The 17,154-nt window shown below is 43.6% G+C and overlaps 1 protein-coding gene across 1 annotated transcript; it reads left to right on the top strand.

Annotated features, from left to right (window-relative positions):
• Positions 1-1,175: 1,175 nt before the first annotated feature.
• On the top strand, positions 1,176-16,887 carry RPS26 (ribosomal protein S26). The gene is made up of 4 exons (XM_068127477.2): positions 1,176-1,660; positions 11,122-11,299; positions 16,405-16,538; positions 16,739-16,887. Exons 1-4 carry the CDS (start codon positions 1,658-1,660, stop codon positions 16,778-16,780), a joined length of 357 nt encoding a protein of 118 aa, XP_067983578.1. The 5' UTR covers positions 1,176-1,657; the 3' UTR covers positions 16,781-16,887.
• The last annotated feature ends 267 nt before the right edge of the window (positions 16,888-17,154 follow it).

Raw genomic sequence — 17,154 nt, 5'->3', positions numbered from 1 at the left:
GTGTAATTAGAATGTGAACACATTACATGTTCAGAATGAGCCTCATAATTCATGAGCCCGATGATTCATAATGAGCCGCAACGCAACTTTTTACTGGTCTTTCTAATTAAAAGCAAAGATTGATGATTCAAAGAAAACCACTCCCACCTGTCCACTGTCCCTTCTCAGCATCAGTCCATATTTAATAGTTCCCACCCCCAAAACACCCCATAAATCCCCCAAAAGGAAAACGAAAAAGGTACTTGAAATCATACTCGATTCCATCAATTCCTAGAAAATAAGTACTTGGAATCGAATTGATTCCAAAATTCCCAGTCACTCATCACGAAACTCATACTCATCATACATCATGGTGTATCTTGCGTGTACACACGGGCTGGAAACTTAAGAAAACTCTTCCCGTGAAAGAGAGAAAAAAGTTCAGAATTATCCTCAGATGGCCGCAGCGCCGCACCCATTATTAAGAGGGTGAAATTATAGAAAAGTGTGGATTTCAATACTGATCTCTATACTAACTGGATAGGAGGGGAAGCTCATTTTTTGAAGCCATTTGTCCGCTATCCTTGCTTCCCCACCCCCACCCCCCCCCACGCCTCACCCCATCCCCCTACACCCCACACCCCATCCCCCCACACCCCACACCCCTTCCCTCACCCCCTCCCCCCGCACCTCATCCCCTTTGCCCCCGCACCTCACCCCCTTTGCCCCCACGCCTCACCCCCCTCCCCCCGCACCTCCCCCCTCCCCCCACACCTCACCCCCTTTGTCCCCACGCCTCACCCCCTCCCCCCACGCCTCACCCTCCTCCCCCCACGCCTCACCCCCTCCCCCCACGCCTCACCCCCCTTCCCTCACGCCTCCTCCCCCTCCCCCCACACCTCACCCCCCTCCCCCCACGCCTCACCCCCTCTCCCCCAACGCCTCACCCTCCTCCTCCCCCAACGCCTCACCCCCCTCCCCCTCCTATGTGACATGTTTTACAGTGGTATGTTGTGTACACGCGTCTTGTGTGTGACATATTACACATTTTATGCACACACAAATACACACAAACGGTGGTTGTTGCCTGTTGGAGCGTGGGTGGGAGAGTCAGTGGGTGTGTCCTATTACCAATCAACTTGTAACACGCCCACGCAAAGTCTCTTAAGCACTCAAGCACTCCATTCGAAACTGTTGATAAGGAAGCTGGTAACTGAACTCGCCACAGATTTAAGCAAAAAGATGCGTACGTAATTTTTGAACGACCCCTAAGTATCAGTGTATGGAAGTTTAAAAAAAAAACTTTTCGAGTTATTTTACTTTCGCCTACTGATATCCTTTCATACTAATGGCAATGTGATTTAAATTTTTGCAAATATATTTGTAATCATCATTGAAGTGTATCACATAAATAATTCAGCTTAGCTGTTGTTCCCTTTTTTGTGGTCTTTGTTTTGTACGTTGTCTGTACAGAAAATAACATTGCACTTTAACATAACATAAAGTAAGATAGCCGCGTACATGTAAATTCCAGGAACGCGATTAACCTTTACCTGAAGACCAATCCGTTGATCGAATGACGAGACGACGTAGCGGAAGGTTACACGTTGTTGGGTGATCTGCCGCGGACGCGGAGCGATCATTCTCTCTCTCTTTTTTTCTCTTCAGTGCAGGAAACATGGTGAGTGCGATCGTCAAGGGAAAGTGAAGAGGTTTTGGATCTTTATTAATGCTCCTGAATGGAGTTTAAATGAATAAAGCGTTTTGGTTCATTGAGCACGGGTTCATTTTGCTTATTTTGGGCTTGAACTTTACTTTTGTTGTCGGAAAGATTCAGCCATGTGCTTTCTTTTACTAGGCCTCGGATGCACTACATTCCGTCATTTTCTTGGATGGGTACTTTGTCGTACTTTTGTGGTTTTAGGAACTCCACGATTACTGCCTAACGATTTGTATCGCTACTATCGGGAAAACCTCTGCTATATCCATATATATATATATAATGTATGATTTTCGTTTGATAAGTTCCACTGGCAGTTTCAAGTATTAATTTCCCTCTAACTATTTGATACTTGTTGTTTTAGATCTCCACATCCCTTTGTTTATATCTCCGCCATCAAAGGTGGATGGATGGAGGTTATGTTTTCACCGCTGTCTGTTTGTGAACAACATATCTCAAAAAGTTGTGGACGTATTCGGACGAAATTTGGCAGAGATGTAGCGAATGTGACGAGGACGAAATGATTAGATTTTGGTGAAGATTCGGATCCGGCTACTAGAATTTTTAAGTGATTCTTCACCATTATTGTGATTCTTCACCCGTCACATTCGCATCATCTACGCAGAGATGTAGCGAATGTGACGAGGACGAAATGATTAGATTTTGGTGAAGATTCGGATCCGGCTACTAGAATTTTTAAGTGATTCTTCACCATTGCATTGGGAGATGGGGACAAAAACGATACATACATAGCAGGTTGTGGATGGTGGATATCTGTGGTGGATATCTTAAAAAGTTGTGGATGGATTTGGACCAAACTTGGTGGAGAGGTTGGGTGTCTGACAAGGACAAATAGATTCGATTTTGGTGAAGATCTGAATATGCATTCGGATATGACATTTATTTAATTTTTTAAAGTGATTCTTCACCATTGCATTGGAAGATAGGTCCAAAAACGATACATAGCAGGATATCTCAAAAAGTTTTGTCCAAATCCGTCCACAACTTGGTGGACCGGTTGGGTGTCTGACGAGGACAAATAGATTCGATTTTGGTGAAGATCCGAATCCGGATCCAATTAGTAGAATTTTTTAAGTGATTCTTCACCATTGAGTGATATGGCCAACCAGGCGGAGCTATGCTCTCTCCTGAGTGCCGTTCTCGTTTAATTATTTGCTTTTCATGGGGTTTGTTACTTTTCATTCTCATCTGGTATGTGGCTTTAATCCTGTGGTTATGTTGACTTTTTTTGTTTTTACTCCCGCCAGGGAGTAGTGTGTGTGTGTGTGTGTGTGTGTGTGTGTGTGTGTGTGTGTGTGTGTGTGTGTGTGTGTGTGTGTGTGTGTGTGTGTGTACGTACGTACAAGATATTTGGATGAAAGTTGGTGGGATGATTGCTCTTGGGATAAGGAAGAATTCATTGGTTTTTGGTGAAGCTCAGGATATTATTCCCGATCCAGGAATTTTTTGAAGGATTTTTGTTACCATTCTAAGATAGGGCTCATTTTTTTTAACATTATCTTCTATATATTCTATATTTAACATTATGATATGAAAATAGTTTTCAAATTTGTTGTAAATGTAGTTTAAACTCGTGGTTATGCGTTAGAGCGGGGTATTTTGTTAGCAGCGTCGTCTTCAATGTTCATTTTTTTTTTTTTTCTAATAAAGACATATTCTGTCATTTTAAAACAACCAAAGTGTGTATTCGGTTTCCCCGTTTCATAAAATGTATGTATCGTTTGATACGTATAATGCTTTAAAACGTTGTTTTTTTTTCCTTACCTCAGAAGAGATATCAACATTTAGCTCAGCGAATGTCATTCGCGGTGTCAGTATTTGATGAACTGATAAAGACTTAGTTCCAGATTTGTCAATGGCTGAGGTATATTAACAAACGAATAAACAGATTTGGCAAAATTCCAACTTTTAAAAAAAAGATCACGTGTTCACACAGGGTTGTGAGAGGCTCAAGAAGAAGAAACCTCACATGGCTTCCCAGACCAAAAAATAATTCTGGCTCTGCGATTTTCAGGTTTATTACTCCTGCCAGGGAGTAACGCATTCGATCGTGTTCGTGTGTTTGTGAACAAGATATCTGGAAAAGTTCTGAACGGATTTGGATGAAAGTTGGTGGGATGATTGCCCCTGGGATAAGGAAGAATTGATTAGTTTTTGGTGAAGCTCAGGATATTATTCCCGATCCAGGAAGTTTTTTGGAAAAAAAATTTGGGAAAGATTTTTTTCTGTTTTACTGCATTAAAGCTTTTATTCTTATTCTTAAATGATGCTTTGCTCCTCTAATTCCGAGATATATCAAAATAAATTCTCTGACAGTTAGGGCCTACTTTCTTTTTCATTTATTGTTTTGGGGAGAGGGGATGTCAAACAAAACGTATTATTCCAACTAAACCCACGGCGGGAGTATGCGCTGTAGTGAGTGACGTTCTAGTATCTAGTTAAACTCTTGATTTTAGATAAATTTAAATTTATTATTGATGCAGCAAATGGGGACTATTTGCATTCTAGTCTAGTCTCTTTTACTGGAGCTTTCTTACATAAATTGCTTTGGACGAGTCGTGCACATTGCCAATCAAAATTGCTGGCACTTGATGGCAGTTAAAAAAAAAAAGAATTGTTTTCAAAATCAAGACTTGTGGCAGAGCGAGAACAAAGTACGGATCAGGAGGTGACAGCACAAATCAAAATGAACAGCAGGTAGAGAGGGTTGCACACCCTCAGCAGGGCCGGGGGACAAAATGGAGACCGATAAACGAGGGATGTGGGTAAGAATGAAGGGGATACAGCAGCAAACTGAAAGGAAAACCTGAAATAGGAGGGGGAAGAGGTTAATGGGGTAGAAAAGATCATGGCTTGGATGGAGGATTTGAGCTGGTGGTGAACAACTGTCTTGAAAACCTGGAGTGAAGGATGACATTGAAGAGAATGTGGAACTTGGTTCTGCAGGCGGGGGGAACAAAAGAAAGAGGAATGAATGAGTGGAGGTGAGCAGTGATCTAGGATTTAGGTAGCTTCACCAGAAAGGGGTTAATGGTGGACCGTGAGCACCCTGCATAAACCTTGAGGGGAGGGGAGGGTCCAAGACCTTGAAGGAGTTAATAGAAGACAGAGAGACCACCAAATCTGTCTGCGATGGTGTAGTGATAGACTTGGCGTCATCGTGGGAGATTCCAATAATCTGAAATCCTTGCTTTCCACAGCATCAAGCTGAGCAAGATGAGGCAAGGGAGTGAACCCAGAGCGAAGAGCAGTACTCCATCAAGCTGTTAATGAAGGATTTGTATGTGGATAAGAGTTTAGGTGTGCGAAGGAAAGACTGCACACCGGATGATGCCCTGTCGGCGGCTGCATTTGGAGGCCAAATTTGAAATGTGGGTTGCCCATGAAAAATCATGGCCGACAGCGAGACCTTGGAGTTTGAATGACTGAACTTCTTCGAGAGGCTTGTTAAGAAAGGAGATCACATGGTTTGTGAGATAGATTTTGTTTTTTTCCCTCCACGAAACAAGAAGTGAGGTGACAGGGTTTAAAAAAATGAAAACAAATAAATAGAGGAGAGGGGAGCACCAGAAGCCGTGTGTCGGGATTGGCTTTGGGGGGGTTAATTGGGCGAGAATAGATTGGGACGCCTCAGCCCTGCTGTTGGGATGTGGAAGGACTTGAGGTGATGCTGCACCACTATTTTTTGAAACGTTCAAAGAAAGGGGATTGAACAATTGAAATGTATTTTTAATCGGATAGTCGTCATGTAGCTTAGGATTTGGGTGGCTCCATTCCTAATGCACATGACGACTTCCGGCGACGTCACGTCACGTACTGTCTCGGGCGGTGTGTAAATCCAGTGTCGGATTCTTCTTCTCCGTCTGACCAGATTAGCAGCAAGATATTTCATGCCACCTTGTAAACTATTCAGTATTATTATACAATGTGGACATTTGGATGTTGACCGAGACCTTTCAGCAGGAAATTGACGCTCCACCCTCACGCCTTCTTAGAGAGGCCTTCAAGATATATTGGCCGACATGGATCACTAATGAGGACTTTTACCAGCATGCCAAGCTCAAACATGCCAACTGAGCCAAGTGTTGCGAGCACAGACATTGCGACGAGTTGGACATATTTCATTTGAAGGGTATTGTATTCAACCTATCCAGCAGGTGCTCACCTGCCATCCCACACAGCAGTTGTGTCGTAGTCAAGGACGCACGAGGACCTAACTTTATCGGCTCTTGTTGGATTGTCCCCCGATGAGATCTCAAAAATACAGCATCTCACAACATTGGTTAATAATAGGGTTAACTGACTTCCTTACTTGCATGCTTTACGTTTATTTTGTCCTTGTACCTTGTTGTGTGTAATAATTGCACGTGACGTATTATTGCCTCACCTGGAACGAAGTTCGGGGAGCTTATGCGATGGCGCATCGTCCGTCCGTCCGTAAACACTTGAAACCTCTTCTCTGAAACCGCTGATGTGATTGCGACCAAATTTGGCGCAAATGATATTTGTTGTGTTGTGACTAAAGTTTGTTCACGGCATTAAAACAAAATCGGGGTTTACCTGGGGTCAAAGTGGGTCCAGGTTTGACCCCCCCCAAAATAGGTATTTGCATTATGATTATGTATGACTTGCTGTTTAAAGTCTTATGATTATGATAGTATGATACTACATACTTCCCTGTCTTCTAGCAAGCATTGAAATTGGTTAAAAATGCCTTTAGTCAGTGCAGTATACTGTTTATTTTACCAGGTGAGCGCCAGGGGTATTGCCCCTATGTTTATTATTAATAGGATAGATTGTGTAAATCCTCATCAAAATGTCTTTCACTCAATCCCATGGTTTTTTGGGGGTTTTTTTGGAGAATAAACCTTACCATTTTATTTTCTCCAGAACGGCTTACTAGATCGATGTGAAACTTCACAAATATGATCAGCGAGTCATGGGAATGGAGTTTGATCATTTAAATGTCATTGGTCGCATGGTCTGTCAGCCAGTCGTAAAAAATATTTTGAGTCTGGATGTTTTTTTTTTTAATTGAAGTTTTGAATTTTTTGAATCCCATTCTAAATTCAATATTTATAAAGAGGACGTCATGGGTCGCTTGTCTGATGAAACCGGGGTTGTATCGAAGTGGGGCGGTTTGAGACCCGGCCATGACAGCCCACAGTTATAAAGTTATATATATTTATATTTATATATATATTTATATTTATATATATATATATTTATATATATATTTATTTATATATTTATATATATATTTATTTATATATTTATATTTATATATATATACAGTGGAACCTTGACTTACGAGTTTAATTCGTTCTGTGACCGAGCTCGTAACTCAAATTGCTCGTTTGTCAAATCAAATTTCCCCATTAAAATGCATTGAAATGCTATTAATCTGTTCCAGCCCGCCAAAAACCACACCAATTTTTTTTTAAATATACAGTATATATAAAAATATCTCGCGCTTTATATTTCACCTGTATGCAGCATACAAGTTGGCAGGATGGCCTGGACTGGAGGTACGCACACTTGACTCTAAAGTCTAAACTGTCCAGCCTGGGTTTGAATCCTGACCCAGCTATAACCTGTCATGGGTGAATCACAGGCAGGGTGATTCATCAATGTGTGTACCGCTAAACTGGGCGCCCCGTTTGCGTCCCATTAGTTGTTGGATGTTAAGGATCTCACCGTGTTTTCCACAAAGAGAAGGCGAGCTATCGCCGGCACTCTGAACAAGTTGTGGCCTGGCATGCTCTTCTCCTCTGCCGTTATATACGTCCTCCTCGGCATCTTTTTCCAGAAGAGCCCTGTCTCGTCACAGTTGAAGATTTGCTGTGGGATGTATCGTTCGGCTTCTATCAGTTCGGCAAAAGTTATAATAAAATCTTCAGCTGCCTTCACATCCGCCTCACCAAGTCGACAACACGCACACCTCGCTCATGTTTTTCGACGATTGCGTGTTTTATATCCAAGCACATCATCCTCTTCTTCTTCTCAGTTATAATAAAATCTTCAGCTGCCTTCACATCCGCCTCACCAAGTCGACAACACGCACACCTCGCTCATGTTTTTCGACGATTGCGTGTTTTATATCCAAGCACATCATCCTCTTCTTCTTCTCAGTACCGTGTTTTCCACAAAGAGAAGGCGAGCTATCGCCGGCACTCTGAACAAGTTGTGGCCTGGCATGCTCTTCTCCTCTGCCGTTATATACGTCCTCCTCGGCATCTTTTTCCAGAAGAGCCCTGTCTCGTCACAGTTGAAGATTTGCTGGGGGATGTATCGTTCGGTTTCTATCAGTTCGGCAAAAGTTATAATAAAATCTTCAGCTGCCTTCACATCCGCCTCACCAAGTCGACAACACGCACACCTCGCTCATGTTGTTGGACGATTGCGTGTTTTATAGCCAAGCTCATCATCCTCTTCTTCTTCTCAGCACTGCACTTGGCACTCACTTTCTTAGGCCCCATGGTTAAAACTAAGAAATTTTCCAAAATAACCAAAATGCGAAAACAAAAATGCAGCGATATACGGCAGAGATACTGTACTTGCACGGCAAGATAACCACGTGACCGGAACCCACCTGGTGGCGGCTGGCGTAAACTCAAAATAACCAACATGCGAAAACAAAAATGCAGCGATATACGGCAGAGATACTGTACTTGCACGGCAAGATAACCACGTGACCAGAACCCACCTGGTGGCGGCTGGCGTAAACTCAAAATAACCAACATGCGAAAACAAAAATGCAGCGATATACGGCAGAGATACTGTACTTGCATGGCAAGATAACCACGTGACCAGAACCCACCTGGTGGCGGCTGGCGTAAACTCAAAATAACCAACATGCGAAAACAAAAATGCAGCGATATACGGCAGAGATACTGTACTTGCACGGCAAGATAACCACGTGACCGGGTGGCGAAAGCTCGTAACTCAGATCTCGGCTCGCATCTCAAAGCAATAAACCGCCCGAGCGACGGCTCGTATCTCGAAAAACTCGTAAGTTGGGGCACTCGTAAGTCAAGGTTCCACTGTATATTTATATATATATATTTATATATATATTGTATTTATATATATATATACACAGTATTTATATATATATTGTATTTATATATATATTATATATATATATATATAAGTATATATATGAGTATATATAAGCCTGGTGTTGGCTTAGCGGTTAGGGTGCCGGCTTGGGATCCTAGGATCCTGGGTTCGAATCCCGGTCAATCGCTGAATTAACGCCAGGGGGGTTGACTCAGCCTGTCATCCTTCCGAGGTCGGCAAATTGAGTACCAGCTTGCTGGGATGAATGATCCCGGTGTGTACCCCGGCTTAGAATAGGTACACCGTATCCCTGCGCGCATCGTAAGAGGCGACTAAGGGTTGGCGTCAGGAAGTGCATCTGGCCATAAAACATTGCCTCAAACAGGGAACCATGATTGTCATGGGGCCCGTAAGGCCAACCCCTGCTATAGCGGGGAAGAAATGGCCTTAAAACGATCATTCATATATATATATATATATATATATATATATATATATATATATATATATATATATATATATATACATACATATTTTTGTATACAGAGTTTAGGCTCGTCATGATGCCTCGCAGGAAGTGGCACGTAAACTTATTATTATTTATGATAGGATATATTTTGTAAATGCTCATCAAAATGTCCCTCACTCAACCTCTTCGTTGGCAATCACAACTACCTGCACATCCTTTCTGCACCTCATAGAGATTGGTACATGCAGACGATATATTGCTCTGTTGCAAAGCTACTTTATTTTTCTGTACTTGTTTTGTTTTTTTTGTTTTTTAATAGTTTGAATCATTTAATTTTAAATGTGCTGATATAAATCGGTGACAGAATCGTAACTTTGGAAGAAAAATATATAATCCAAGTGTGTGGATGAATTTTGCAGAGAAATGGTGTAAAATTACAATTTGTGCATTGTTTCTAGGTTTAAATTGAGTTGAACAGCTGAATTAAGTGTCCACAGGAGTATTATTGTATCTAACAGATTCGTTCATTAATATTGCATGCGGCCTGTGGTTGCTGGTTGCATCATTTCTGGGAATGTGGATGTGCTGCTCATGCAATGCCCTTTTGTAGGTTAGAGTTAGAGTAAGAATTTGGATTTTTCTCTTGCATTCTCTGCGAAGAACACCACGTGATCTTTAACGTCCACCAACTAATATTGGTTAATGGGACACCCAGTTTAACATCAATCTGAGGGATGGCACACATTGGTGAGACACCGGGATGACAGTTTTGTATCTAGGCCGGGCCGAGATTCCAAAGTAGACTAGATTGCAGAGACGAGTGTGCGTATCTATCGGGGGCACCTTGCCAACCTGCCCAGCAGATTATTGATGAAAACCAAATTGGTCCATTCATGGGGATAAGCTCTCTGGTTCCCTTGACTGGTGTCAGTTCGCAATATTGTTTGGCCTACTTTTATTTTTTGATTTGGTTTGTTGTCCCCCCTCCCATCCCTCACCCCTCTTCTGCACAATCTTCACCTCTTTTTCTTGTTTATTATTGAGCATTTCCTCTTGCATCTCACCATATTATGATGATCCAGGGATGTAGATCTACCTTGCATCCATAAACATATCTTCAAAAGCTAAATGTAGAAATGCAGTTAATCCTGGATTTGTGATACCTAGCAGGGTGGCCGAGAGGTACGTACACTCATCCCAAAGCTGTCCAGCAAATGTCTGGGTTCAAATCCTGACCCAGGTTTAAACTGTCATCATGATGCTTCGCAGTCAGAGGGATGTATCAGTGTGTGCCGTCTGTCAGATGGACGTTAAACGGGCGTCCCGCCTGCCAGCATTTGTTGGTGGACGTTAAACGGGCGTCCCGCCTGCCAGCATTTGTTGGTGGACGTTAAACGGGCGTCCCGCCTGCCAGCATTTGTTGGTGGACGTTAAAGATTCCATGGTGTGCTTCACCAAGAGTCTGTGAGCTATCGCCAAATTACAAATTCCTGCCCTAACTAGTTGAACGATAGGCCTGGCCAGCCGGTCTGTGAAGACTCAGGCCAAGCTTCCTCCCCCGTCCTTCCCCCCCAACGCTGACCCCAAAAGACAGGTGGGATAATGGTGGCCGTTAAAGAAGAAGATCCCACGGTGTCCTTCATGAAGAATAGGCGAGTTATCGCCAGCATCCTGAGCAAATTACAAATTCCTTCATGCTCTAACTACTGCTGGGAAGGCAATGGCAAACTACCCAGTATAACCTTTGCCAATAAACTGCTTTGGCAGCACCGACGCTTTGTTACAGAGGATGGTGCATCAGAATATCTATGTAGCGACATGATGCTTGGTTAACCCTCATGACAAGTTGTTGCTTTATTTTTGTACACAGACGAAAAAACGCAGAAACAATGGACGTTCGAAGAAAGGCCGTGGGCACGTACAGCCAGTACGCTGCACAAACTGTGCCCGCTGTGTGCCCAAAGACAAGGCCATAAAGAAGTTTGTTATCCGCAACATTGTGGAAGCAGCTGCTGTTCGGGATATATCCGAGGCCAGTGTGTTTGAGAGTAAGGAGTTTCTTTTTTTTGATGTCTGACTGTGGCTGCATTCTTGTTTCGTTTGTTTTTCACATCCTGTTGCTCTATCCTGACCGAATGATGTCGTGACAAGTCCAAGATGTGCTAGTCAGCTTTGTAATCATTAGCGTCGCTCATTCCTGAAAGAATGTGATGTTTGTAGTTGACCTGCGGATCTGCTTTAATATGGATGCGGATTTGCTCTCCCGCACCATCCCTCTCCCCCTCCCCCTCCCCTCTATCTCTCCCTCACTCTCTCCCGCACCATCCCTCTCCCCCTCCCCTCTATCTCTCCCTCACTCTCCAGTCGGCGTTTCCCCTTTTCCATTTTGATCCCTTCCGTGAGCTTTGCCCATGTGTTAAAAAAGTATTTTTGCAAAAAAATCACTTTCTTTTTAGGCAGTGAAGCCACTTCAATATTTGGCTAGGTCCATCTGTCTGTCAAAATGAAGAAGAAGAACCTCTCCAACCCACCGTGTTTATTAGTCACCTACCGGTGTACACCGGATTGGACTATAGGTTTGCACTCCGTCCCTCCGTGTGTCGGTCTCCTCCGTCTGTCAGTCTGTCCGTGTGTCGGTCTCCTCCGTCTGTCCGTCCGTCAGTCATTCTGTCCGTCAGTCATTCTGTCCATCAGTCAGTCATTCTGTCCGTCAGTCAGTCATTCTGTCCATCAGTCAGTCATTCTGTCCGTCAGTCAGTCATTCTGTCCGTCAGTCATTCTGTCCGTCAGTCAGTCATTCTGTCCGTCAGTCAGTCATTCTGTCCGTCAGTCAGTCATTCTGTCCGTCAGTCAGTCATTCTGTCCGTCAGTCAGTCATTCTGTCCGTCAGTCTGTCCGTCAGTCAGTCTGTCCATCAGTCAGTCTGTCTGTCTGTCTGTCAGTCAGTCTGTCCGCCAGTCAGTCAGTCGGTCTGTCAGTCGGTCAGCCAGTCAGTCGGTCTGTCAGCCAGTCAGTCGGTCTGTCAGCCAGTCAGTCGGTCTGTCAGTCGGTCTGTCAGCCAGTCAGTCGGTCTGTCAGCCAGTCAGTCGGTCTGTCAGCCAGTCAGTCGGTCTGTCAGCCAGTCAGTCGGTCTGTCAGCCAGTCAGTCGGTCTGTCAGCCAGTCAGTCGGTCTGTCAGCCAGTCAGTCAGTCGGTCTGTCAGTCGGTCTGTCGGCCAGTCAGTCGGTCTGTCAGTCAGTCGGTCTGTCAGCCAGTCAGTCGGTCTGTCAGCCAGTCAGTCGGTCTGTCTGTCCATCAGTCAGTCGGTCTGTCTGTCCATCAGTCAGTCGGTCTGTCTGTCCATCAGTCAGTCGGTCTGTCTGTCCATCAGTCAGTCGGTCTGTCTGTCCATCAGTCAGTCGGTCTGTCTGTCCATCAGTCAGTCGGTCTGTCTGTCCATCAGTCAGTCGGTCTGTCAGTCCGTCACGCAAAGAACAGCTTTCCGGACGTTTCTCCTAAACTCTTAAAGCTAATGATTTCAAACTTGGCACATGGTTTCCTCATGATAAGTTACAGATCAAGTTCGAACTTCACGACGTTTCGATCATATTTGACAAACTTATGGCATTTTGAACTTTGCTAATTTCCACAACAGTTTTCTGGACGACAGACTGCCGGTAGGGGACATGTATTGCAGCGCAATACTCAGGATGCTTGTTTTCTAAAGGGTTCTAAAGTGTAATCATAGGGGGTTCTAAAGGGTAATTGTAATGGGTTACATTCGTTTATAGGCTTCTCCTATCTCATATTAAAAATGCCAAACTGAACCGTTTCCTTTGAAAACGGGTGCAATTTATTTTATTTTATTTTAATTATTATTTATTTATTTATTTTAATTGAAGATAACATTTTTTTTCTTCTTTTATTCAAGTGAACATATGATTGTCTACTTAGCAGGCAGACCATTCAAGGAATACGCGGGGTTCTTTTTGAATATTATTCCTTTGTCACCTGGTGATTTGATTCTACACTGCTTTGATCCCTGGTGTTGGGCTAGCGGCTAGGGTGCCGGCTTAGGATCCAAGGATCCTGGGTTCGAATCCCGGTCGATCGCTGAATTAACGCCAGGGGGGTTGACTCAGCCTGTCATCCTTCCGAGGTCGGCTAATTGAGTACCAGTTCACTGGTAATTCCCTGTTTGTCGTTAAAGGCGGCAAAAAGGGTTGGCGTCAGGAAGGGCATCCGGCCGTAAAACATTGCTTCAAATAGGGGACCGAAAAACAACAACAACCACTGTTCCCGAAAAAGGCCAACCCCCGCTTTGCGGGGAAAAATGGCCTCTAAAGGTGGTTTTTTTATTTTTTATTCCTTTGTCACCACGTCTGTTTATCAACATAGCTTCCTAACGTTTTTTTTATAATTTCTTTTTAACTCTCCTCAAAGTATTTGTTGTAAATCTATAACTCTACTTCTGAGTACATCCCATCCACATCTCAGCCTCAGTTTTTATTTATTTATTTCCCGACAATACCATTTGTAGGATCATGTCAGACAGCGTAGAAATTGTTCACGATTCGCTGTGGGCTTTCTCATACCTGTGGATCAACCGGGATAGGTAATTTTATCATTGTGGGGCATAAGTGAAATATGTTTACAATTAGCAAGTTTGGTGAGAGTAAGCTGATATGGTCGCTGTTGTCTTACCAACCCGTGTAACAAGTGAATAGCGCTTTTTTGCGCGCAGCCATCACATAACAATTGGGAGAGACCGTTATATTCATGAAGAACCGAGTACCTTGACCTATGTACGAGGACAAAAGGTGAGGTGCTCTTTCGGAAGTTTTGTTCTTGGCGGCGAACCACAAGTCTTTCTTCTGGGATGATAGTCTCGTGGATGGCTCGCTCTGCACTCTTTTGAAATAGGCTCCCTGATGGGAAATTATTTTTGTGATTATCCTCCATTGCTGTTTGTGTTGGTCATGCCTTTAATTGCTGTGGTCATCTCAAACTACATGTCTATCTGATCGTGATTGGCGTCACCATTACTCAAATAAATTATCCATGCATCGTGCTCATACAGAACCTTTGCCTAAATTTTGATAGGTGCACTTGCAGTGTAGAATGTTGTGGTTTTCCCCAAATCAAAGGGAGGTGCAAAGCACCCCTCCCCTTATATAAGGGATCGTTTCTCTGTATGCAGCTTTTACATGGGGACTGAAAATGCGTTTCTCGGCTTCTACTGGACAAAATCGTCTACAGATTTCAGAAGTAAATGCTTTGTACATTGAGGTAATATGTTCCAAATTTCAGCAACGTCAGTTTATGCATTCTTGAGTTGTATTTAGAAAACCCTCGAAATCATGTTGGTGTCTGTCCGTCCGTCCGTCTAAAATGTGTTGGCGCTCATATCTCAAGGACTATACATTGAAACCAGCTGAAACTTGGAATATCCATCGGCCAATAGGTCTAGTTAGTGGCTTTCGAAACAAATTCCACCTAAGTGCTATAGTTTTTGCTTTAAAATTAAATATATTGTTACTGTCGCGGTTAGATGTTATATTGACCGAGCGGTGGTGTATTACCGCGACCTAACAGTTCCCCCGATTCTTCCCCAACTCACCCGATTCACCCCAAACTTTGGCCGTATCGCACCGCAGCTGCCCAATCTGGAAAACTCTAAAACGACCGAATGCAAAGAGGAAAAGGAATAAGACGAGAAGACGGACAGAAGAGTAATTGGATTTATTATACACACATATAAGTAGGAAGCAAGCAGTCACGTTTATTTACAGGGACATGAGACGCAGGTGACACAGTGCAATCTTTAGCTTATACAGACTTATTGTTACTACCCAGGACAGCACGAACAAAACAAACTCACGTACGCAAATGGATGGAAATTGCAGGCAGGAATGACAGGAGGTGGGTGGCTGGAGGAAGGCCCGGAGTTGGCTGGAGTTTGATCCCGCACGGGACGTCGGGCTGGACCTCGACGGCCGCCGATGCCACCGATCCTGTCGTGTGCGCGGGGTAGCGGGTCGGAGCTGCTTGGTGGAGCCAAGCCAACGCTGCTGGTGGGGGGCCTGGCGTGACGGGTTCTCTCGCGTGACGGGTTCTCTCCTCTCTCTTTTGTTTGTCCCACCACTCTTTCTCCAACGCAACGACTCAACGCAACCACTGACCACCCCTGACGACCAACTCAGCTCTTGTCATGGACCTCTCCACGCGCTCTTGCTCTGACGACCCAGCTCCTTTCCCTGTACTCGTCTCTCCTCTGTAAAAGCTCATCTCTCGTGGGGGCGTCTCTCATGGGTTATATATAGCCCCACCCTTGAACCTTTGCGAACCTCCCCGATCGCTCTTCCTCCGCCCTCTCAGACCAAACCCCTCATGCTCGGTTGGTTGTTCGGGGCTGGCTCACTCCTCCCCTCTATGACGAGGTGGAGACACGCCTTTCTTCCCCAACCCTGCCTCGTGGTCAATGGCGGATGAAGGGAAAACCGCCCAACATGCAGTTGGCAATGCGAATTGCAATTGACGAAAAGGGGGGAATGGAGGTTTTGGGAATGGGAATGAAGGGAATCTATCTCTTTCACTTGGTGCAATGGAGTACTTCTATTAATGGGAGACACAGCCTTACCCTAAAACACAGAATAAGATATAACTATTGAACAGGGGTATTCTATGATTGGCTGTGGTGTGGATGCTTTATGGACTAATTATGGGATGCCCTTTGACCTTTACACAGCTCCGGAGGCAGGAGGCGCAGAATAAACAATAATAATAATAATAAAGCACACAATCAAAAAAATATACAGTCCTCATATCCGCAACAATATATAAACATAAATAAATGTACAAAAATATATACCAAATGGCCTAATGGATAAAGGTCATGAGGCCAAAAACGATATACAGTGTATATATAATGGCACGATATTTAAAAAAGTTGTCGATGTCTTATGACAAAACTTGGGGGATGAGTTGGGTAAGTGACAAGAACAACAAGCGGATTAAATTTTGGTTCATGTCCGGATCCAGATATGACCTATCAATGGATACAAAACGTAAACTGTTCAACCTGGTGGAGGTGTGCGCTCCACTGAGTGCCATTCTAGTTGGTTGTGAATTGGATCTGTGTATAAACCATGTTTGTTCATTTTGTGTTCCACAGCGTACGGCCTTCCCAAGCTCTATGCCAAGCTGCTGTATTGTGTCAGCTGTGCCATTCACAGTAAGGTGGTACGCAATCGTTCCAAAGAAGCCCGTAAGGATCGGACACCACCTCCACGCTTCCGTCCTGGTGGAGTACGTCCAATATAGATTTTTTTTTTTTTTTTTACATTTTTTTTTTTGCATTTTTCCTTTGCCTGCCGAGATGGATGTACATATTTCCAAAGGGCAGGTAGCATGGGTTGTGGAGACATTTTATTCCAGCCACTCCTCTTCCTCTTTTTTTTACATAAACAAATTGTAAATGTATTTTGCCTTGTTTTCTTCTTTTTCAGCCTCCAGTACAACGTACACTACCCCCTCCAAAGGTGGTCTGAAAGAATGGAAATTCCTTGTCCATAACAATTTTCCTGCCATCAAATCTGAAATAAAAACCATTTCATTGTGATCAGTGTTTTGCCATTAAATTAAATAGCAATGGTTATTTCCTGAATTTCTCTGTTGAAACGGTTTCATCTCCAAATGTTTTTTCAGAAAATTTGTCAAACAGGATGTTATCCTCCATCACCCCCACACACACTTTCATTTTTAAATGAAACTCTACCTCATATGAACAGGATTGAGTAGACAGTTAATCCAAATATTCTCTCTCGTTTTATACTTTCTTTCACTTGATACCGGTGGATGAGTTGGGTAATGCTCGTATTAGAATACTTGGTCAGGTGTGTTAATTTGCCGATAGAATGAATAA

The sequence above is a fragment of the Myxine glutinosa genome, chromosome 10 (genome assembly GCF_964187855.1).
Source record: "Myxine glutinosa chromosome 10, kmMyxGlut1.1, whole genome shotgun sequence".
NCBI classification, from domain to species: domain Eukaryota; kingdom Metazoa; phylum Chordata; class Myxini; order Myxiniformes; family Myxinidae; genus Myxine; species Myxine glutinosa.
Note: the sequence above shows the minus strand (reverse complement) of the source record. Positions and strands in the feature narration are given on the sequence as shown.